The sequence below is a fragment of the Carcharodon carcharias genome, chromosome 20, assembly GCF_017639515.1.
Source record: "Carcharodon carcharias isolate sCarCar2 chromosome 20, sCarCar2.pri, whole genome shotgun sequence".
NCBI lineage: Eukaryota > Metazoa > Chordata > Chondrichthyes > Lamniformes > Lamnidae > Carcharodon > Carcharodon carcharias.
In genome coordinates, this window is record NC_054486.1 from 75,908,785 (window position 1) to 75,933,817 (window position 25,033).

At 41.9% G+C, this 25,033-nt stretch overlaps 1 protein-coding gene across 1 annotated transcript in view; it reads right to left on the reverse strand.

Annotated features, from left to right (window-relative positions):
* Nucleotides 1–5,390: 5,390 nt before the first annotated feature.
* Nucleotides 5,391–25,033, reverse strand: part of LOC121292623 (mitochondrial basic amino acids transporter) — a 32,474-nt gene continuing 12,831 nt past the window's right edge. Inside the window, exons 2-4 of the mRNA XM_041214839.1 lie at nucleotides 15,854–15,897; nucleotides 13,388–13,471; nucleotides 5,391–8,549 (exon numbers count right to left, since the gene is read on the reverse strand). Coding sequence (XP_041070773.1) covers nucleotides 7,806–8,549; nucleotides 13,388–13,471; nucleotides 15,854–15,897 — 872 coding nt within the window. The 3' untranslated portion in view covers nucleotides 5,391–7,805. The remainder of the gene's footprint in view (nucleotides 8,550–13,387; nucleotides 13,472–15,853; nucleotides 15,898–25,033) is intronic.

Sequence of the window (25,033 nt, forward strand, 5' to 3'; positions counted from 1 at the left end):
ACCAATGAAGATTCATTTTCTAATTTAGCAAATGAGAAGATGTTCAGTAATATAGATTTGTCAAATGCATACTTACAATTAGAATTAACTGACAAGAACCAAGAACTGCTTACTATTCATGCAAAGGGTTGCATCTGTACAAAAGGTTACTATTTAGGATTTATTTTGTTCAGTGTTTCAGAGCGTCATGGATCTGGTACTAAGTGGATGATAGGACTGTGCTGCTCCTCAGATGGCATTCTAATTAGCAATAAGACCGAGAAAGAGCACATTGTAAGTTTGAACAACGTCCTAGATGGACTTCAAGAATATGGCATCAAAGTGAAAAAGCATAAGTGTTGCTTCATGGTTTCATCTGTAACACAACTGGGCCACCAAACATATGGGGAAGGTATCCACCCAATGCAGGATAAGGTTGTGGGAATTTTGAAAGCAAAGAAAGCAGAGAACAAAGAAGAACATGGAAATTACTGATTACAAATTAGGAATTGTGGTGTATTATTCTAAGTTCATCTCCAACTTAGCTAATACATTCGCTCCACTACATCAACTGCTCAAAGATGGAATAAATTGTGAGTGGTCTGTGGAGTCTCAGAAAGCATTTGAAGAAGTGAAGAGAGCACTGGTTAGTTTTGCTGCTTTGACCACTATGATCCTGAGAAACAATTGGTTTTAGTTTGCAATGCCCCACCACAGGGGTTAGGTGTGATGTTATCTCACACAACAGAGGATGATTTGGAAAAGCCTGTGGCATATGCTTCATGTACCTTAACGAAGTCAGAGCAAAATATCCAATTAAAAAAAGAGGCATTGGCAATCATAGATGATGTGACTAATTTTAACAAATACTTGTACAGTAGTGTTATGATCTCAGCTGATGTTAAGACTGGAACCTGGCTTGATGGGCTCTGACTTTTTTTTTTGCTTAGAAACCATGGAGGGGCAGTTATTGAACATATTCACAGGAGTCTACTAGTGTTCTTTTAACAAAAGAACAAAACACTTATTAAACAAGATGAATGATATTACACTACTCCTTTACCTCAACTATACAGATGTGTACAAATTCAGAAAGTTAACATAAGTTACAAAATCTATTTTATACCCAATGTTCACAGCAAGCATAAAGTGCACGTAAACTAATAGGAAAACTGTGGTCGGATACACCACACTCCAAAAACAAGTTTCTATGAATTTCTCATCAACCCTCGGATGCTTGTCACACCTTGAGCCAACTGATCTCACCGAAACTCTGTCTTTCTCATGAGGGCTTCCAATCTCCACATTCGAAGAACTTGCCTTGGAATTCTCTTGCAAACGATGCTTTCACTTGGACATCTCCAACAAGGATCCACCTCCAGGGTTTCAACCTCTCTTTCTGATGTTTTTTCCCCTGGATCTCTGTGTACATTCAAGCTACACCTTCCACATGCACTCTCAGATATTCAGTCATGCCAAGCAGAACACCATCTTCCAAAAGCACCTAATAAGGAGTCACCAACCTTTGGCTGCCTCCTTGGATCTTCTGGCTTCTCTCAATCCCATTTTGCTTTAAGTCTGCTCCCTGTAACTCTGTCTTAACTCCTGATCCTTACTTTCAATTCCATTTAACAGGACCTGTTTCAGATTCTTGACTTGACTGTCTTCCTGGAACCTCTTTCTGTCCCACTCCCTGGTTTTGGGAACTTTCGTCTTTGCTCTGGGACCTGCTCCCTTGTCCTGCTTCAGCTAGCACTTTTTGCTGCATGGCGCTCCTCTGTGATGCAAAAGGTCACCTAACCTTCTTATCGCACTGTTTCATTTTCTTCCTCTTCTTTCCCTTCTGCACAGGCATGCAGGAACAGTTTCCATCTAAAAATATAAACAAATGAATGGACACACGTGTGCAGGGCCGTTTACCGGCCTGGAACTAAAAAAGTGCACCAACTGCACATGTGTGGCCATTCTATGACCAGCGCATAAGCAGAGACCTGCTGGGAACTGAAGTTTCCAAACTCTGAGGCCCGATCTCTGATTTAAGATGAGGTAAGTTACTTTCTTTTCCTTTTTGGCTTCATCACAGTAGGTGGTTCACTTTGTTGCCTGAACTCCAAACCTTTACAATCATATCTGTTTCAAAGAAGAGTTCTTTGGTCCATTCCCAGCAACAGCATGGCTTTAAAGATGGATATTGATTTTGATGGCCCATCCGTACAATATATCAGAAATCAGCAGATCATGCAAATATGAAATGTTCTTTCAAAATCTCCCAAGAGGAATGATTCATTTTTAGCCATCGAGTTACCTGTGAATTACTTTACATACACAAATGATATGCCAATACAAAAACAGAATTACCTGGAAAAACTCAGCAGGTCTGGCAGCATCGGCGGAGAAGAAGAGTTGACGTTTCGAGTCCTCATGACCCTTCGACAGTTCTGTCGAAGGGTCATGAGGACTCGAAACGTCAACTCTTTTCTTCTCCGCCGATGCTGCCAGACCTGCTGAGTTTTTCCAGGTAATTCTGTTTTTGTTTTGGATTTCCAGCATCCGCAGTTTTTTTGTTTTTATCTCTAATGATATGCCAATGTCTGCCAGAGAAACTAGTGAAGAAACTCAAAGATGTGCTGCTCAGTAAAGTGCTCAATTATGTCATGAATGGCTGGTGTAATTAAGAGAAATTACAGGAATACCTCACTTGTAGAAATGATTGTAGAGTAAATCAATGCTGTTTCCTATGTGGTTTAAGAGTCATTATTCTGCCAAGGTTTAGAGAGTGATAGAGGAACTTCATCAAGAACACACAGAGGTAATCCTTATGAAAGCAGTAGCAAGAAGCTATTTTTGGTATCCAAAGGTAGGTAGTGATAAAGAAGAGTTGATGAAACATTGTGGTGTATCTCAGTATGAGAAATGATTCAACCAAAGTTCCTTTCATTCCGTGGTCAAACACAAAAAACCATGGGAACGAGTACATGTCGATTTCTTTGACGTGGGAGAGAGTATTTTGTTTTGGTCGATAGCTATAGCAAATAAATAAATGTTGAGTCCATTCCCAACACAAGTGCCAAAACTAACAAGCTTTTGAGAAGTTGGTTTGCAATTTATGAATTGCCAGAATTGTTAATGTCAGATGGGTCAGTTTATGTCAGAAGAGTTTGAAATATTTAAGTAAGATTGGAGTCAAACACATTCTAATACCACCATAATCGCCCAGCATCGAATGGTGCTGCAGAAAGAAGTGTCCAGATTGTGAAGAGGACTTTGCAGAAGTATTTTTAGGTAACCAGTTAGACAGTAATTTCCATGTTTCTATTCGACACAGGCTAGACAATTTTCTGTTCTCTTACAGAATAACCTCTACAAGATGTTGCTCACCTTAGGAGTGAGTGTTTAAACATGCTCTTATGACAAGGTTTAGTTTACTTAAGTCTGACGTCAATAGCAAAGCAAGAAAAAAAAGCAAGACAAAGTGTAAATAAGCCATGATACGCAAGGTATGAAACTTGATTTCAGTGCTGATCAGATGGTCATGGTGAAAACCACCAAGGCGATAAGGTGAAGTACGTGATTGGAGTCATTTTAAATAGGTGCAATCAACAATTTAGTGAAGATTAGAGAGAGTCCATCAGGATCATTTTCTTGAAAGAGTAAATCCAATTAAAGGAGAGCATGATAAACCTCCTACAGTCCCACGTGAAAGTCAGGAAGAAAGCAGAAGACATAAAGAAACTGAATTTGCTGGTATTACAGAATCCACTGGTAGAGCAAAATGAACCATGGTCTTTGATTAAGACTAATCCATCAATGTAACAGTCCCAACCATTAAGTGGAGTTGGTAATCAAAGTCCAAGTTCAGCGTTGACACAGTCAGAGATGTTGACAGAGCAGAATCAAGTTAATGGAAAAGGAATTGGAAGAAGATATCCAGATAGAAAGAGAAAGAAGCCAGATGGTTAACTGAAAGTATGAAGGAAGGAGGAAGAAATAGTTATTGACATTAACAAAATTATCATAATTGACAAAAATATAGACATACTTGTGTTAAGGAAAGAAATTACCGTTAGTGTCAGCTACATGTGTTTTCATTGATTACACTAAAAACACATATGCAACCCAACCTGTTAAATTTCAGGTATCATTGATGTTGGTTTTGTTATATTGTATTCTGGGAAATTATGGACATATACATTAAAAGCAAAATGGTGTATGTTTTTAAGTGGGGAAGGTGTGTGGTATATTGCAAGAGTTGAGCATTTTGTTATACTGCTCTCTGTTGGGGAGGTGTAATTAAAGTTAATTCAATAATGGCTGCCTACAGTTGAGCATATGTCAGTCTTAGTGCAACATACAACAGAAGGAAGGCATTAAAGGGATAGAACAAGGATAATTAATATATTTTTGTATGCAATATAGCATGATTTAATTTATAAATTTGCATTAGAATGTGTATTTTTTATTGGCATTTATTTTTCCATTGTGGATAAGATAGTGCATTAGTCAGTGGCGGAAGAAGAAAAGGAGTGAGATTTTTGGTGAATCGGGAACTGGGATTGAGGTTACTGGTATTGCTGTTGAATTAATTAATCATATACAGCCCAGGCAGAAGGAGACGGTCTTGGTTGCAGTGTCTGTTCCTCTTCTACCTCTTCCTTGTCCTCCACCATCCTCCTCGTGCTCCTGCACGAGCTTCTTGTCTGACAGTTGGTGGCAAAGGCAGATCCCTCCTATGGCAAAGTTTTGAATGCTACAGCCATCATTTTAAAATCCAATTCTGACCTCTTGTGTAAACCCACCTCCCTTCAGCCATCTGGGGCCCACACTCACTCTCCCTAAATCCCTGTTTTTGCAGCACCTTGAATATCCTCCCTAAAACAGATCAAGCTTATGGTCACCTATGACAATATTTCTTTTTGTTTGGGATTCTTCAATTGATTACTCAGCTATGAAACATCTTGCAATGTTGTCCTACGTTAAAGGCAAAATATGAATTCAAGTGGCTGTTATTAATATCAACTCTTAATTTTTGCATTGTGCTTTCAGACACTGGGCTTGAAGATTTCAAAAATAAACAAAACTGAAATTTTAAATGTTTGCAACATTTTGGTTCTTAAAATGATGGTTGCCAGCCAGTAAAGCAACACTGCATTTATTTTCAATGACAAGCAAGTCACCCAGAGAATTTAAGATTGCATTCCTGTGTTTGAATGGAAATTGCCAGTCCGTTGTGAAAAAAAAATCTCAGTTTTGTGATATTTCACTTCAATGTAGGATGTTGTACGAAGGCTGGAATAAAAAGAGTGACTCATAATAAAGGCAAAATTAGAAAGCTCAGTAGTGTGAGGGAATGAATGCAAAACACAGAATTTTGTGCTTTTCAGATATACAAAGTAAATCAAAATTAACAGGAATTTGATCTGGATATGGATTTTATTTTCCCTTTTTCCTTTCCAGTCTGCATATGGTACTTTACATAGTAAGGTACATGATGTGAAACACATTGAAACAAGCAATACACAGTACAAGCTAATTGACCAAAAAGTCAAAGCTGTACTGTATTGTTAATCAAGCATGCATTTTCAATTCAGAAATGGAACTTGTTCAGATAATAATAATATAGACATTCAAGGTTTCCAGATTCAAACAAACACTCACTTTGAAACTGCAATTTGCTTGATAGTTGAAAAGTTGATCATAGTGCTAGGAACAAACAAATGTTTTCTTTTCTCACATTGTGAAATAAAGTGTTCTGTGCCCGTTAAAAAATGTCCTGGAAATGGCGCAAAAAATTGAGAATCTTTGTTGATCAGCATCTCAGACTAATATGTATTGCACCTGTCCCAAGTTACAGTGAAGATTGGATTCTGTAATCCCTACCTGTTGTAGTCATTCAATGCCACATCAACCGCCCCATGGTAAATCAAGGCAGTTTCTTATATGCTTTCCAGAAATTACATAAAAATGGGCAGGTGGGAGTTAATGCATGAAAGTAATCCATTAAAAGGGAGCAATGGAACTTAAAAAAAACTTCTAACCTTTGGTAGATGAAACTAGTAATACTTTAAAATTTCATCTTGAATAGTAAAGCATAAAACTGCTGTACACTATATACCTTTACTTAATTGCTTGGGCTTTTTAAAAATTCCACATAGATGTCAGAAGCCTACTGACACAAGGGCCTGCTGCACAAATCTGAAGCAAGAAGAGCAACTTCTGTTTCCATACGTCATTGGATGGCAAACCTGAACATCTAGCCTGTTTTAAGCCACAGGGCTACCAATTGATACTAGCTCCACCAATCACTTAATGCAGCTAAAATGTCGCCAGGATCTTAACACTTGGCCCCCATTATGAGGCTTTCCAATACTGCAACCTCTGGAGAGGCAAGAGGCAGCATACATTCAGGAGCATTATAGCACATACTATGCTCAAACACTGAAGAACCTACTTGATTGTTAGGAAAATAAAATAATCTACATGGACCCTGATCATAGTAACTTGCTATCCATCTGTGAATCGACTAACTCAGCAATCCCTTTAGGACTGGTGACCTGCCGGATTGGTTTATTCACAGTAACAATTCCTGACCAACACATCAAGCAACAGAAAACAAAAAAAACTTCATAGGTGTACTGCACATAAATCATAATTAATATGAACAAGGTATCACAACATACTAAAATGACAGAGGTGGTCTGATTCCTGAAAACTCTTAATTGTAACATGGTTGGTTCCAAGTAAAATCTAATTTTATATACCAGATTACTTAGTAATATTAGGGAACAAGGGCTACGAAACATATCATTACAGCTCGAACACTAGTGGAGTTGGGAAGAGAATGATCATAAAATACTACCAATAGATTTGCTGAAATTGGACTGGCTAGAAAAGGGGTGGATTATTCAGGTTACACCAGATCTCTGCAAAAGAAAAAGGGCAAAAATCTGCAAGATCCTGACATCACACAATAGTAGCAATGGATATAAGTGCGCAACAGAAGTGAGCAAAGTACTCAAGGTTTATGGCCATTTAGGTACTGAGCTTAACATTATGGTTACTTAGAACAGAGGAAACACTAAGGATTAATGTCTCAAGTCACCTTAAATGCTCATTTCTGAGAAAACCTAACCAAGCTTTAGTGCATTACTTAGAATACAAGCTATTAATCACCAATAAAATTGCCCCACTATGTTGAAAACACAAACAATAAAATGGATCACGACTGTTTTAGCTGCATGCTTCTCAGTATTTAATGAGGTGAAACTTTACTTTTACTGCCTTGTGGAAAATAAATGGTAATAGGTTGGCTGCCAATTTTACTTTGTACCTGATTTACCATTGAATTCTATGGAAATGGGCAACAGGTGGGGTGTAAAATGGGTGGCCAATCCACTATTAACCACTCAGGCAAAAATGAAAATTTACTGCAATTTCTTTTGAAATCATTATCCAAACTTGGACCCTCTGTGCTATTGACTTACTTATTCTACAGCCAGTCCTGTTAATTAGCTTTCTGTACAGTACATGCCTACTACAATGGGTGAAAAAAAATCACATTTTCCTTACTCATGTTTATTAACTAAAATACAATATATACATTCATTTAATAAGGCATGAAGCTGTAGTCTCACAAAACAACAAAACTGATGGAATTCTGTTAAAAGTAAAACACATGGTTATATTTTATAAAGAATTAATTCTTACATGGAACTTATTTACACCCTGAAACATTGTATTATTTTACTACACTTATAAAAATAGGATAGAGTAAAATTCAGTTATCACAGCAGTTACTCTGCACAAGTAACATGAGGAAGACACTGGCTTTAGAGGCTTGAAGGTTGTTGGATTGCTGGGGCAGCCTCCAGCTCCTTGCAACCCTCATCAACCCTTGAGTACATGAGAAAGAGCGTGACAGTGGCAAAAGTAGCAGCATTGACAGGGAAAGCTCTCAGAAGAGTAGAGGTGAGCCCTCGAGTGAACACGTGCCACCCTTCCTTCTTGTAACTTTGATGGACACAGTCCATAATGCCATTGTATTGATTTATCCCTCCGACTCCATCAGCTTGTATTCGGGACTTAATCACATCAATGGGATAGGTGGAGATCCAAGATGCAATCCCAGACATACCACCAGCAAAAAGCAGTTTAGGAATTATAAGACTATCATCCGGTTCACAGTTTAAGGCTCTGGTCAGACAATCATAAGTAAGGAAGTAGAAGCCAAAGCCAGGTATTTCTCTTAAAATGGTGGTCACCATGCCTTTGTTGATTCCATAGATTCCTTGTTTTCTATAAATTCTAACCAAGCAGTCAAGTGAATTCTTGTAGACTTTACTTTTAACTTGGTATTCGCCCATGCCTTGAAGCTGCATCCTTGTTTTTGCCAGTTCCATAGGGCAACAGATAACACACTGAATGCACCCAGCTGCAGCTCCTGCAAGGAACTGGTTAAGTGGTGTATCCCTCTCTAAGTAACGCATTGTATTTCCTTGGACACCAAAAACAATAGCATTGATGAAGGTCAAACCCATCATTGGTGAACCAATACCTTTGTATAGTCCAAAGGCCTAAAGCAAAAGAAATGAAAATAAAAAAGGTTAATATTTTAGCAATGTAACATACAGCAATTCTGCCTCAAACTTCCCCCCCAACAATGGTTAGAAGTTGCCCATCACAATCCAGTGATTAACATAAGTGCTAGGTAAGGCTCCCTTTCAAAAAGATTGGAGTCAAATATCCAAATTCATCTAAGCAAAGGCACGTACGATGAAAGAATTTTTAACTGGTCCACTGATCCTTGGACCAGCCTGCACCCAATGTGCCAAATTATTTTTTGATTTTATTTTTGCTGAACGGTACTCTTCCTCAGTCCTAATTTTCTCCACCATCTTTTTTGTTCATGGGATATGGGTGTCATTGGCCAGGCCAGCATTTATTAACCATCCCTACTTGCCCTAGCTCAGAGGGCATTTAAGAGTCAACCACATTGCTGTGGATCTGGAGTCACATGTAGGCCAGACCAGGGAAGGACGACAGATTTCCTTCCCTAGAGGGCATTAGTGAAGCAGATGGGTTTTTACAACAAACAATGGTTTCATGGTCAATCACTAGATTTTTAATCCCAGATTTTTTTTAAATTGAATTCAAATTCCACCAACTGCTATGACAGGATTCGAACCTGGGTCCCCAGAGCATTACCCTGGGTCTCTGGATTACTAGTCCAGCAACAGTACCACTACGCCATATCATCCCCCAAATCTACTACCAATCCTTGTGGAGCAAACCCCCCCCCCGCCCCCCACCATGAGCACGAGCTGACTGATTCCCCATGAGCTGACTGGCAGTGCTCATTTGCTACTCATGACACACGACCACCAGGATGGTTCTGATCTCTCAATGGCGTGAGCAGTATGATCGTAATATTTACAGCACAGCAGGTTCGAGCAGGACACCCTTGAGCTGGAGAGCTGGCATGCTCCACATGCAACCAGGTGAGGAGATGGGGGTGCCAGACGAAGGTAAGAGCACAATGCATAGAGGTGAGATTTTCAGATTGTGCAACCATCTTAGTGTAGTCTCTTCATTGATGTGAGCCTCAAACTTGGCGTCCGCATTGATCATTGAAAGACGATGGCACCATGATGCAGATCTCCATTGTTTCACCAGGGTGCCTGGCATGCACAGTGACGGAGTGATGACTTTAGCTAATGACATGTCCTTCCTCTCCCTTTGAGTGCGTGCTGGCGAATCTTCCTCTGGATGGACCCCAAAGGTCCACCCCGACGCTAAACGGCCACCGGGCTTCATCTGCACCTGCGTCAAACCCACTCGCTGAACCGGGCACAAGTACAGATACCAGCACCTCGGTGGGCATTAGATCATTGGCTATAATGTCAGTGTACATTGGTGAGGGCACTTCACACTCGCTTGAGGTGCAGGAGGAGGCAGAGAGTGCCCAGGGTGCCGGCAGTCGGACGAATGCTGGGCACTAGGATGATGAGCTTCTGGAGTCATCCATTAAGTGGCAGATACTGGATGTCCAGCAAGATGTGCAGGAGGATCTGGCGGAGATCCATGAGGTTGTGTGCGCATTAGAGTGGCAACTCTCATGGAGAGGCTGCTCCAGGGACACAATTGGGGGTTCCCGGGGTTGCGCTCGGACCTGCAGGCCCTCACAGGCAATGATCTCAGGTGGTCAGTATCAGTGTGGGAGATGGATGGGGTATCCAATATCCCAGCTAGGTGCTCATCCATCAATGGTGAGCAGGGAGGTTGCGTGTCCTCACATTGGTACATGAGCTGCCTGTTGTTTCTACGGGTTCCTCTCAGGGTGCTCTGGATGACGGCAGCAGCTCCTCCACCCCTTCACCAGTGATCTGATGAGGCTGTGATGCCAGCCGCGGCACTGGCCACTTCCTCTCAGGCGGGGCCAGCACAGGCTCCACTGAAGACCAGGGCTGTCGTCCTCTGGCCATCAAGACAGTAGAATCATCTGGCTGTCTCCAATGCCGGTGCCAACGAAGGGGGGCGGCACCAAGACATAGAACTCGTAAACATTAAGTTAAAAAAATGAGCACAAGAGGGGACAGTTCACGGGTGATTTTCTATTAATTTACTTTGAGTTTATATGTCTGCTGATGTGGACATCAACACCAGTAATGATAACGTCATTATGCTTTCAATGTGACAACGACATCAAATTTGCTTTGGTTCTGAAGGCTTGAGAATGCTTCACCCTTTTTCTTTCTGGTGCAGGGTTCACCAGTATGTAATGCTGGACATGAGTGGCTGGATATTTTATTGCACAGGCACTGGGTGGACTTTGGGTGCAAGGGTCATTTCAAACATCCAAGGAGGCAGCAGCTCTGGCATGAGGCGGAAGCAGATCTTTGGTAGCCTAGTTGAAGAAGAGTTGGATCAAGGCGTCCCTGCCTCCCTGGAGGTTACTGAGGCCTGCCTCCACACCCTCAGCATTCTCCTCTTCGGACTCACCACTAGCTTCATCATTTGTGGCCTGTGGAGCTGCGTCAAGATCCTCTTTCTCCAGTGGACCCCTCTTTGCCAGTGCCAGATTGAGGAGTGCAGCATGTGACCACTATCAGTGACACCCACTCTGGGGGTATTGTAGTGCTCCCCCTGAATGGTCCAAGCATTGGGATCACATCTTGAGAAGACCCAAGTTCCTCTCTACCATGGCCCTTATGGAGGCATGACTCCTATTATAATGCTGCTCTGCCTCTGTTCTTGGGTGGCAGAGAGGCGTCATAAGCCACCTCTTCAATGGATAGCCCTTGTTACCTAGCAGCCATCCACCGAGTTAGGCTGGAGCAGTGAAGAGCCTCGGCACCTGGGAGCGTCTCACGATGTAAGCGTCATGGGAGCTGCCTGGTTATCTTGCACAGAATCAGCGTCCTGTGGTCACACACTATCTGCACGTTCATGGAGTGGAAGCCTTTCCCGTTGACAAAAGGCACCCGGCTGACCTGCTGGCATTTTGATAGCTAGGTGAGCAGTCGATTGCACACTGGATGCAGGGGAATCTAGCAATCGCTGAAAAGCCTCTGGCTTGCTCAGCCTGGCTGGCCTCGTCCGTATGGAAATGAAAGAAAGTCAATACCTGACTGAACCGAGCTTCTGTCACCAGCTTGATGCAACTGTGGACAGCTGATTGAGAGACTCCACACAGATCCCCCACTGACCCCTGGAAAGAGCCAGAGGCAAAGAAGTTGAAGGCCACTGTGATCTTCAGAGCCACTGGCATGGGGTGTCCACCCATGCCCAATCATCTGGTAGATGGAGATCATGCTCTCCCTTGAGAGGCAGAGCCTTCTTTGGCAGTGCACCTCAGACATATTAAGGGAGCTGCATTGCCATCTGTAAACCCTGGCATCAGGATAGTGATGTCTTCTGCGGCACCTTCCACCCTGGACTGCCAGCTGGCCCTGCGCCCCTTATGCCTGTGCCTCACCTCCCACAGGCCCCTCCCCTGCAAGCTGCATTGAGACACCTGGCCTCCTCTCCCTTCTGCCCCTCTCTTTACTCCTTAGGAGAGCACAATCACCATTACCAGGATAACAGAAGGCTGTCTGATACCTGTAATGGCCCCACCGTCTGAATCCTCCGGGCACCTTGCCGAACGAAAAGTTCTGGCCAAGGAGGGGCAGGATTTGAAAACTAACACTTTGCTATTCAGCAAGATTAATACTAGAAAATTAGAGTTCTAAGAATGCTCAAAATACACTGAAGATTATCTGTCCTTTCTAACTGCACACCCAATGAGTCTTTGAAGCGGAAACTGCAAATTAGATTTTCAACATGTTTCACCCTGGAAACTAAGCAGATTGTGAGATGAAAAGTAGTGGGAAAGGAATTTGTGGCTAAGCAAGATTTGTGCAAAAGAATGTGAACTTGTGATTCAAAATTAAATCACGTAAGCCTGCAGCACAACACGTGTCATCACAAAGTGAAACAAATTTGTTAATGTGGTTTGTAAACAGGAGGGTAACCTGTATTCTGTGCAGCCCACACACACAAACCAGTTTAGAATAGGCTCACAAAAGATCTCGAGAGGTTTCCCCAATGCCTCGGGTAACGAACACATCGGCCAGTCACACAGATCAGCAAGATTCCAAGTCTGATCTGCAGTCTGTGTGGAGCTAGTTTACATTGGCCAGGTCAGTGGTGCAATTGGCTCATTGCTCAAGCTCAGGGCAATGATCCCTACCAGAAAAGTGCAACTTTGTGGACAGCCGGTGATGACATAAATGTTCTTGGTTATGATGCTCCTCTTTCATCAAACAGCCAACATTCAACTTTCTCCACTCATACATGAACAGTGAGTTGAATGAGGTATTATGAGGTCTGCTGTAACTAATTGAATGGTCTTCAGGCGAGAACAGGGGAAAGGAAAATCTGAAAGACTGTTTTAAATACCGGCACAAGCAGAGACCAATTAGTTTGCTGCATCTTGGATAATTCTTCAACTGAGGCAGTGTACCTATATCCCATAACATTGCCCTTCCCTTGTAAATAAAACTGCTAAAAAGGAAGGGCAAATAAGAGAAAACCCACAGGTCCAGTGATTAAAGAATCTCTATGCCTAGTGCCCATGGAATTCAATGCTAGCACCTTGAAGATCCTGACTTCTAAAGAAAAGGGGCATAGAAAACTGAAGGGAATTTTTCTTTTTAAATCACAATATTGGCGTGTCCATCTTTATTCAAGTGGAAGAGAAAAAGTGCCAAGAGACCTGTTTATTTTTTTAAGTCTTATTTAATCTACTCACAAGGAATGAGGTGTGGTGTGACAACTCCCACATTGGTACAACAGCCCAGAAAGCTGAACCAAACCCAAAACAAATTGTTTCAATCAATCAATCAACCTAATGAATGTGCTTACTACTTACAGACTCTTGCTTGATGATGGACCGGAAACAATGTAGAGTCCCACGGTAACGTGGCTGGTCAGGATTTTGTACTTGAAGGCGAACCTACAAAACAAATATACTTCTAGAAAAGGAAGAGACTTAGTTGGGCAGGAATAACAAGATGACAGTTTGTTTTTCAATCTATCACTCCACAATTGCAGTTACAGTTTTAGCATAGTTTGATATGAATAACAATCATTTATTTCTACAGCTACTTAAAAGTCCTATGTTAAACATTTACATTCTGCAAAGTTTATACAAAAAAATAAAAAAACATGCTATGTGTCTTTAAAACTCCAGTTTTGTTTTTTTTTCTGAAAAGTGATAGTCACTTGGTATACAGGCAAACTGGACAGAAACTGAGAATGTATAAATTCACCTTTTCTGTACTTACTAGGAATCCCGTGATGAGGCTTATCTCTCATCACAAAGTAACACTTTTGCTGTTAATGAGGACAGCCCCTAGCTCAGAAAGTAGAAGTAGTTAAACGCAACAAACTTCATACATTACATGAAAATAGCAAGAAAATGTGGCTCCTAACCTGACATGATTGCGTCAGAATCCTGGTTAAAAATTTCTGGCAGCCATTAAACACAACACAATCAGATAATGTTGATCTCTTGTTTACCTACACTGACATTGTGCCAGTTATAGTCAGAGTAAACACAGTGATTAGATTTCCTGAAATGTCAATGCCAAATTAAATATCATAAATCTGTTGGGAGTCTTAGGAATCTTTCGATCACTACCCACCATCCCATTAGTTTCCTTGGGCTTCGCACCTCCTGTGGCTGAGCAATCTGTTCCCAGACCTCAGCCAAATGTCACTCTATCCTAGATGCAGCAAAGCAAGTGACATAGCACAGAGATGACCGTCCCTTGTTATCCCTCTCCCCCTTTGAGGGAGTACCCAGACTTTGCTCAGTGCCTCGTCACAGTACTGCAGCTGAGACCAGCAAATTTGCAGCACAGAGGAGATTGAGCCTGTGTTTCCACCATAGGTACCATGTATTGATGCAGTGACACATGTTGGAGCACCATCGCAAACTCAACATCATTTTATAGGAATGCAACATAAGATCTTTTTCTATATTTCCCTGCATTACTCCCTCCCCCCAACATGCCCATTTATTAGCTCCTCAAAGAGCGCCATCAAATGTGTTCCTCGAGGTAGAAGGCCAGGGTTTCCTACTTCTGCAGGTCTACCATAAATACTGGTCTAACTGGCAGATATAAACTGCATGTATAGTGTACATTTACAAGGCAAGCCTGGACAAGCTAATTTCCAAGGCACATGTTACTGCAAAGTGTTCCAATTAGTGATCCAAGCTACAGCAGACATACCTAGTGAGCTTAGTAATTCAAGCCATTTTACTTTAGGGACCACTAATGGCCAACACTTTCAGTAAAAATAATGTATCCTGCCCTTTACCTTATGCTGCACTTACACTACAGTGCTGCTGCTGTATAAATAAGGTGGTGCTATTGCTTCTGGGGACAGATGTAGCTCAGGAGGTGATTTTCCCTTGGTCTGCTGAAAGCAAACATAAACAGGTGATGCAGGTAGCATCAGATTCACATGCTGCCATTTTCATGTTCTTTTTCTGCTTGAAGAAGCCAGCAGTCTGATTTTTGCAATAGGCCATGTGCACTTTTCCTCTGGCATCAGGAAGTCTATGGCCAGAAACTTCAAGTTGCAATAGAGTTTTAAACAACTGCATATACTCAATCTTTGACATGTTCAGTTCTTACACTTGCCAATATTGCTCTGAAATCTGCTGCCCAAGAAGGAAATTTTAGAAATTAGGAGCCTGGCAATAATAAGGATTTACTTCCAGTGAAATGGTCCCACAACATAAATGCAGCCTTTTTTCCAAACTGACCCTTCACTCTAATCATTCTCACTCTTAAAAATAGCCCACTATAAACATGAAAATTATTTCTGCCAAATTAAATTAAAACAAGGCATTTAAATAACCTTTTCCAAAAGCCCACATATTTCGGCCTCAAAGCATAATCCATTAAGCAAAGAATCACTTGTTTTATTTCAATGAAATGGCAGGTTCTTTCATTCAGTGACTTCCAAACTCTCCTGGTCATTTCTAAGGTCAAAATCCATCAAGAACAGTAATTAAATATTTAATGGTTAAAAGCAGTACTCAAAAAGGTGCAGCCAATCAGATTAGATAATCATTACCTAGAATAGGTTGAAAGTGTTTGAATGAAAGCTAAAATTAATTTTGCTACAATTGTTTTAATTAGAAAATATTAAATATTTGATTATAAAATATCTGAAAAAAGGTTTTGAATAAATTATCAAAATTGTATTACAAAAATATTATTTTTAAAAAAGAAACACTTTTGAAATTGTAGTCTTTAGATTTCATAGGTCTCAGGTATGTTTAACACCACAGATATATGCAAGTCCACATCAGAAAACTCACCTTTACTGTATCAAATGGATGCCCTACAAGAACCCCTGCAACACCTGCAACAAACAAACAGCAACCAAATTAACATATTTGTTCAACTCCTGCTGGCCAGCTCAAGGAAAAGCAAATATACAGATTCAATTTCTATATCAAATCATTAAAAATAACAGGAATTTAAACCCAATATATTTCCTATGGCTTGGAAAAACTACATACCCATTATACCTTTGATGTCAAAAATATCACCTAGCCAGTGTAAGACGGCTTGCCATTCTTTGGGGAGTTCTGCAAATCAGAGCCAGGCCTTCAACACTAGTCAGACAAGGTTTTATTTCCAAAAAGCCTAAAAAGGGGCAGGACTCCAGCAGTATCAACTACTATCATCTGGCAGCAGGATATAGTACAGAACAAACCCTATGGTAGCTTGTATCCCATTCACAGCTTCATAACGAGCATAACATGCGTTTGAATCCATTGCTCTTGATTTGACATACTGAGACGGTCCTTAAAAAAAAAGCCTTCTAGTAATCTCTCCTATACTCTGAAGGCTCTCATATAGGTCAGGTGTTTCTCACGTGTCAGTGCAGACTCGATGAGCTGAAAGGCCTTTTCTGCACTGTGTGATCCTCTCCATGATAGGGACAAATTAATCAGAGGTCTCACTCTCAATCATCGAAAATTTAATGTGCTGTGAACAAGATGAGAAAAGGATTTTCTTCAATTGTGTTACACCCATGGCTGAACAACCTGCCCCTATTCCTTATTGGACATGAAAAATGGCCACTTGGGTGAGATCCTAAATGAGCCACACCACAGTACATGAGCACTTTCAGAAGAGTGGGAAAATATGGCTGGGTTTACTTAGACTTACCTGAACGTCATCCTTCCTATTGCAGTAGCTGTGCTTAAGCACTAAATTAACTGCCTAATTTTTCTCATGGTACACTAACTGGAGACGTAATTTTAGTAAAAAGGACAATGAGGTCAAGGTCGAAATGAGATTTCTCAAGTTAACTTTTCCCATAACATTACTGACATGTTTGGAACAAAGCCAAGAATCAACATAGTCTAATAGACTAACCATCTGCTAACTTCAAGGCTTTGTGCAGGATATACAAGCATGTTTTTGATATAATTTCATCCAGAAAAGCTTGTTTTGGTAAAACATGGCGTTGCATCTCATTTTGGTTGCAATGTATGCCAACACCAAAGAGAATACATGCTTTGTAAAATGAACTAATGGATGTTACAAATAACATTCAGGATGTTGTTCCAAAAGTGGGATTCCTGTCAAAACAGGAACAAACATTTTGAATATGTTTACTTCCATTATTAAGTGAGGATGTAAAAGGTACCACCCACGTGAACCAAACCATTGGTTCCAGATCCTTGGGATTGTTATAGTACATTCCTCACATTTCATCCTCTTCACTGTACTACAAGGATGTTTGGCATAGCAAGGGTTAATGTGGGACTGGAGAACAGTACCACCCATGGTCTGATGTAAGGTGTCACGTGACAACAGACCTGCACACACAGCAGACAGGTTAAAACATGGAGCAGACATGATCTAGGGACTTGTATAGAAGTAAGCACAGACTAAGCTCCTAGTCTGGGGTATACTTTGTACACGTGTATATAGTTGTATGTTACCAATAAACAGTTGCTGTTCAACCTTACAAGCCTCTGAATCTCTTTATGAGACCTACTGAACAAACCCTTACAACATTCACAAAAGGACATATTAACCTGGCATCACTACAATAACCTGCCACCATCTTCTGCCTACCTTCCATGTTCCATTAAATCCCCACCCAACATCCTTCCTTCTTTCCAATGGTCTCAAAAGGCTGCAGTTTGAACTAAATTGAGCACACCAATTCAGCCACATTTCAAATCTAGAGATGTGCTAGATCCTGTCCGTCCATCACTATAATGGTAAAAATTTGAAAATTAAACCTTATGACCCACCCCCTCAACCCAATAATTTTTTTTTAAAAACCAAACACCTCTTTAGGAGCATCAAATAACAGAAAACTGGGGATCTAGGGATACAGTTAATCATTTAAAGCAGCATTGCAGGTTAGCAAAGCAATGAAAAATGCCAACAAAACACCAGCACTTATTTCTAAGGATAGTGAAGTGAAATTTGTATAGGGCCCTGGTCAGGGTGCCCATTGGAATACCATGCAGAGTTCTGTGGATGAGAAACAGGAGTCAGGGCTGTTTTTGGGTCCCAAGCCTGTCCCTGAGAGAAACTGATTTGCATCATGATTTTCATGGGGGTGATCCCTTCACGGATATGGAGATGGGTTTGTTGTCCAATTGGAGGCTGCGCAGACAGAAATGGAGCTGGGTAAAAGGACATACAGGCCTTCACGGCAGCTATTACTCAGGCTGCCACTTGATAGGAGGAAGAGCGGTAGAGATTGTTAGAGCCTTGGGCAGCACTGGAGTGAAACCAGATGGCACAGGAAAGCCGGAAACCTGGCACATGGTACTCAGATGTGAACCCGAATGTCATGCTCAATGAGTGAGGTGGGGGTGTCCTCTCCATGAAGGGTGGCCACAGGAGACCACCCACCCAGACCAAGGAGGTGCGGGTGGAGGTGGCAATGTAAGTGAGTGGCTGGAGCATTGTTAGAAGGACCAGGATCCAATGTCAGAAGAGGCTTAATGACCTCCTATGCTCCAGCTCCACAGGACAGGCCTCTGGGTATTCACCTCCAGCAAACAAACCAGCTGAGGAGCCTCAGGGCACATGTTGCACCTGAACATGGAAGAGGTGTGCACACAGGGCACTTGTTAGTAACCCCTTAGGATGGCTCTGAGCCATAAGGCTGCAGCTTCTAATGAATAGGAAAAAGTGACAGTGACCACAGCAGGCAACAATGCATTATCTCACTCTTTCATCCTTGCAGGAGAAATAGGCACAGAGAGCAGGCTCAGACTGCCACATTACTCCAATGGAGGGGACAGCAATGAAGATACCCAGGATAGTAATGAGGAGGAACATGGCCCTGACAAGATAGGAGCTTCTGGTGATTACAGCGGGCAATTTGGTCAGTAAGGGGATACAGTGCATTCCACCTGGTCTGAAAGCATGTCTCACAGATTTCAATTGGGCAGGTTCAGCACTGCAGTGACTTCTACTCTTAGGCTAGCTGTTATCATCTCTCCTGTTAATCCCACAGGCGCAGATGTTCAACGACTCCAGAGCCCTCTCCCTCCGCAGGCTCAGAGCAGCACGAAGAGAAAAAGCACCATCACAGTTTACTAGCACACTGTCTACTAACACAGATACACTCACCTCAGTAAGTCCTCGCATATGTTTATAGGATGATACTGGGTGAGAAGCAGGGCACTAGTGCAGGAGGAGGTGCCAGCGGCTGAGGCAACTGTGGGCGGTTACCCCTAGAGGATGGAGAACAGACACAGTCCTGCCAGTTGGGCACAGATGCAGGACCTTAAGAGGTCACTGGTAAGGAGGCTCTACTTAGATCAGCAGCAGCAGCATTGTTCCCACATGTTGGAGTTCCCTGAGGCAGTGCGCGGTCATGGGTAGAGAATGGAGGCATCCATCCAGCTCATGTGTACCACAATAGCTCAGGGCCTTGAGTGCATAAACTTCGCCATGGACAGAGGGGCCAATTTCATGGAAAGCCAAATGCAGCAGTATTTGGAGTGCATGCTGGAACTGCACACTGACATAGTCAGGATGCATGAGACGCTGGGTGGCATGGACTGATCAGTGGCGCTGGTGGTGCAGAGATCTCTGGAGCACCAGGCAAGAGCTCAGGATGCCACAGAGGAGGACAAGGATGCCAACCTTCATCACTGTCAGCCTCCTTGATCCCTTTAACAGAGAGAGCGTAATGCGCAGCAGGGCTCAGTGACCAAGGCTGCCCTGCAACGATGCAAGTGCATCAGTGTCTAGACAAATGAGCAGGCTGAATCCTGAGGCCACAAAGGGAGCACTGCTCAGGGAGTAGCCAAGAGCAAAGCCACCACATCGCATGCAAAACTGAGTGGTTCATTAGGGTGTGTTCTTACTATTTGTCAACTGTTTTCCTTTCTTCGCACTTTAAGCGACACATCTGGGACTCCTTTCATTGCTGTGTGACATTTCCTGCATAAGGTAGTGAAGGAAATCACAGGTTCCTACATAGTGAGGGCAAAGTCTTTGGGTAGATGTGCTTTTCCCATTAGCAGTAAATGACGAGATGTTTGAGGCTATGTCTTGCATGGAAGTATTAACACAGGTATCTCAGGCTCACTTACATGCTATGCCCCTCAACCTGGCTCAGAGGGGCTCAATTTGAGATGTTCTGGATTCAGGTGATCCCTGACATTCATAGCAGCCTCACGAGATCTTCACGCCATGCTCCTGTGCAATACGGCACCTCTCTGATTAGCATCATCTGTCCCCTTTCCTCTCCAGAGTCCTCCTGCCACTTGGGGTTCTGCCCTGCCAGCAGAGGCTGTTGTTGCACATCATCACCAGGCCAAAAATCTGAGATTTGTGGCCTCTTGCCTGCTGCAGCCTTCCCTGTGGACATGTGGTCATTCTATTGTGATTGGCAGCCTTGCACCCTGCTTTTCTGCCCACAAAGCTGAGGGAGTGACAGCCCTGTTGAGTGTCTGAGTGCTGACTGCCTCCTTTCCCTACTACATGCGCAGCTCCAAGGGCACTTCTTTGTAAACAGTCAAGACCCCTCTGCACCGTTGGCCCTTAATGCAGCCAAATTAATGTCCTGGGGCTGCTATGACTGACTTCCCACCCTTCAGCTGGTCAGCACCAGGCACTGCATTCAACCCGTGCATTCCAGTGAAAATTTCACCCCATCCCCCAACCTCCAACCCCATCCCCCAACCCCCAACCACCCTTTAACAAGCTCATGATGAGCTCGTTAACAAATTTAACTAGCAGGAAGCTGGGATTGTTGTCCCGGCCTCCCCCCTCCCTGTCGAACATTGTCGATGCTGGGAACAGTGTCTCCATATCCTGGAGGCACTGGTATTTTTGGGACACACCCACCTCCACTCCCAGCCTTGTTGGGACCTGGAAATTCAGCCTCTGGTTTTGATATTATTAAAAAGAGGGACATAGATGCACTAGGGAAAGTGTAAAATAAAAAAGATTCACATGGATGATACCAGAGCTGAGAGATTACAGCTATTGGGAAAGATTGATCAGATTGAGGCTTTTCCCTTTAGAAAAGATAAAAGTCTTAGAGATGATCAAATAGAAGTCTCTGAAATTATGAATAGGTTGGATAAGGTAGATGTGGAGAGAATGTTTCTATTGAGAGAATCCAAAATTAGAGTTCATAAACAGGAACTAATAAATCCAATAGGGAAATTCTTTGCTCAGAATTAAATTCACTATGTTGGGAAATGATCAAGGCAAACCACTTAGAGAAAAAGATGATAACTGTACAAAAGATATGCTGAAAGGCTGAGATGAAGTAGATGGAATAGGAGGCAGCTCTTCGATTAGAAATACCAGCTTTAGTTGGCTAAATGGCCTGTTTCTGTGCCAGCTATTCCAAGTAAGGTACAATATTTGGTGTTTGCTGTGACAATTGGCATTGCAAGAAAATATCAATTTAAAAAAGCAAATTAAAGAACGTTTGTAACAATTTACAATAGATGTTCTTTGAAATGAACTTACTGTAGTTATGAAAACGTAGATGTTCTTTCGAGAATTACTCAGGATTGTTCAATTGGTAGCACTTGCCTGAAGATTGGAAGGCTGTAATACGAGCCACAAGTCCAGGCCCTGAACAGTTAATTGAGACTGTCACTTCCAGGTAGAGCTGAGGGAGTGCTGCATTTTCATAGGTACCAAATTTCAAGTGGTTACTATCCCAATGCCATATAGGAGCTCTGCCTAGCAACAACATGTAAACCAGATTGGGGAAGAACATGCTATTAAAATAACAGAGACTAATGGTCATCACCATCATCATAGAATGATACTGCAGAGGAGGCCATTCAGTCATCATGGCTATACTGGCTCTTTGGTAGAGATTTTTCTCACTCTCCTTGTTAATCCAATCCTTCTGCCCCTCTTTAATTCTCATTGTGTTGATTTTATGTTGAATTCATCACTTTAATTTACACTTCCTTCTCAATCCCTGGGCTGTTAACTGTCACATTCCTTCAATCTGATTGGTTAAGTTGATACCCAATTGCTTTCCAAACTGCACTGTTATCAGTTTGGACTTATAACAATTACCATACAAAAGATGCAATAGCCTAAACATGCAAAGGCACGTCTAAGTAACAGATGTCGGTAGGTGTGGTTCTACAACAACAAATGAGCCATTAACTTATTGATGTTTACCAGACATTGGTGTGCCTATTTACCTACATAAAAAAATATTGCACCTTCTGAAAAAGCAGATGGAGCCCCCATTTAATGTTTTATCTGAAATACAATGAAGCACTCCCTCAGAACTGCATTGCTGTGTCAGCCTGGAGGATAGGCTCAAATCCTCAAGTGGAGCTTGCAGCCACAACATTTTGATTTGGAGGCAAAAGCACTACCAACTGAATTAAACTGGCGCATTGAGTGCTATCTGAATCTAAGGCCCGGGTTTTCGCCACGGATAGCTTCTCTGCCGGGGCAAAAATCCGGGAAATAGCTAAAAATTCAAAGTCCTGCACCCAAACCTGGAATTTCCATTCTTCGCAGGGGCAGGACAGGACTGGGCTGGGATTTGCAGAGGCAGCTGGACTTTTAAATCACCAGCTGCCCCCACTGCTGTGGGATTTTGGAAGAACAGGTGTATGGAATCCAGAGTGTGCAGGATAGAACAGGCAAGAGGGGGTCTGCACTTGGGATAGGGCCCCAGGACACCTTTGGCACAGGTAAGGCACCTTTTGAGAGTGTTACAAGTGAACACGATTACACACTCCTTATGAATGAAATCACTGGAACCGTCAAACCTGTCCAGAAAGCGTGTGAGTGTGGATGAGGGTAGGAGGGATTTTTTATTTAATTAAACAGAGTGGTGGGGCACAGAAACAAGTCTTGTGCCCAGCCTGCCTCCACACCCAGCAGCCTGCACACTCATTCCAGGGTCACCCACCCTGACTCCTGTTTCAGCAACCCCACCCCCCCTCCCCTCACCCCCAACCAAAAATTTGACCTGCGGTTGGACATTTTTAATGGCTGGGTTGGCCAAGCCAGGAAATCTCTTGACTCGACGAATCTGACCTGGGGACAAAAATCTGGGTCCAAGTCCTTCTTTTTGGATTATTGGATTTGGAAGCATGGGGAAATTAAACAAGATGGATATGCTATGCACTTTTAGTCAATGTTATTATTTTTCTTTCCCACGAGCTTTTGATGCACTGAAATCTTACTGCAATTCTAGAGCTCATTCCTAAAATTTCCACTTGACACTGATACTTAGCATTACAAGATTTCCTTCTTTACACAGAGCATCAAGGAGATTCAATGAAATTTGGCAAGATGCCTTCAAAATGTTAATCCTGACACCTGTAAGATTTTAAATAAAAAGCAAAAAGACGCGGGAAAGCAGGGGTTTAGCTGAGGGAAGAATTAATGTTTCAGTTCTATAGTTGCTATAAACTCCAGCACATCTCTAGTGTTTACATTTCTTGCTTTTTACTAATCAAATCTTACACATTTCCCAATCATGCAGCAATCGCACGTGTACATTTCTCTTAAGGAATCTAGAGAGTGTGGAACATAGACAGAAATGAGTCAGCATAGACCTGCATTAATGCCCCAAGGGGTCAGACAACATTATGCTCATTGTAACTTTATGTTGGCTGGAAGAAACTCAAATGTTGCTTCCAGTTACTCATAAATTACTAATCCTCATACCATAACCACAACACTGCCGTATGCAATGTCTGAACTCAACCGATTGGGGAGGTGGGGAAACAGTATCTCTTTCTATGTATATGTGACTTGACAATACTATGATCAGCTTCACTTATGATGTTTCAACTATTATAGCCATTTGCAATGCAAAATAAGTTCGTGTAAATATCCTGAATAAAAATTATTCATGTTTTATCAGTCAATATCTTTTCTAGCCTGCGGTCTTCAAATTAAATAGTCGAACATAAATTATAAAGCCACATGTCCAACTAAAATGGGCATTTCAAATTTTACTACAAAATTTTCCAACATCATATCTTATAAAACAGTCAGGGATTACAAAAAGAATCAAAATAAAGTGAGAATGTGAGGTGGAGCTAAAACAGCTTATGACACCATATCATTACAGATAATAAAAATATAATTGATGAAGAAGTCTGCAAATCAGAACCAGAAGACCAGCATGTTTCTCTTGGGCTCAGTATTCCCAGTAGTTTTCTTTTAACTTATTACCTAGCTTTTGGTCATTTTAGGCACAAAACACATTGTACAGTTGAGGATTTTGAATAATACACAATATACCTGGATGTCATGACACTTGAGAAGCTGTATGATCTTTTTCATGTACTAAAACCAGGTATAGCCATAGCAACATTCCAAATTGCTAATAAAACAGTGGTGTTCAACACAGCTCACTGGCTGTGTACAACTTTTCTGTTGCTCAGTCTGGCTCTTTAACTTTTCAATATGATTTTGCAACAGTAGTGTTGCAGCAGTCATGTGCTACCTTGGAAGAGGAAGTGCCATTTTCTGCAGGGGTATTTTTCAAGAGAAGTTATTGGCTTGAAGTCTCTTCCTCAGAGTTCAATGTTCATGGTCTGTCATGTGCATTTTGCAAATCTCACTGCTGAGCTCAAATGTGAAAGCTTGGGCCATACAAGCAATGTCCAAATGTCTGAGGCACCAACTTCTTCTGATTTCTATATTCAGGTCTAACTGTGCACATAATCTGTTTCTTTTCTACATTTGTAAAGCAACTCCTGTTCTGACTGGCATTCATATTTTAGATAGCATCTTGTATGACATTATAAGCCAGATTTTACAAAAATGTTGAGATGCAAAAAGCCAAGAAACAACACATATTTTGTGTGCCTCCCAATATATTGAGAGATGCAAGCATATTTTTCATTCTAATTGTTACTAGGATTATTAGAATTTTAGGAAATTACACTTAAAAAAGGCAGGATTATGCTAGCACGAATATTTTCACGTTACATTGAAAATATCCTTGATAGTTAAATATTCTAACAACACTCTTGCCAGTAACAGTG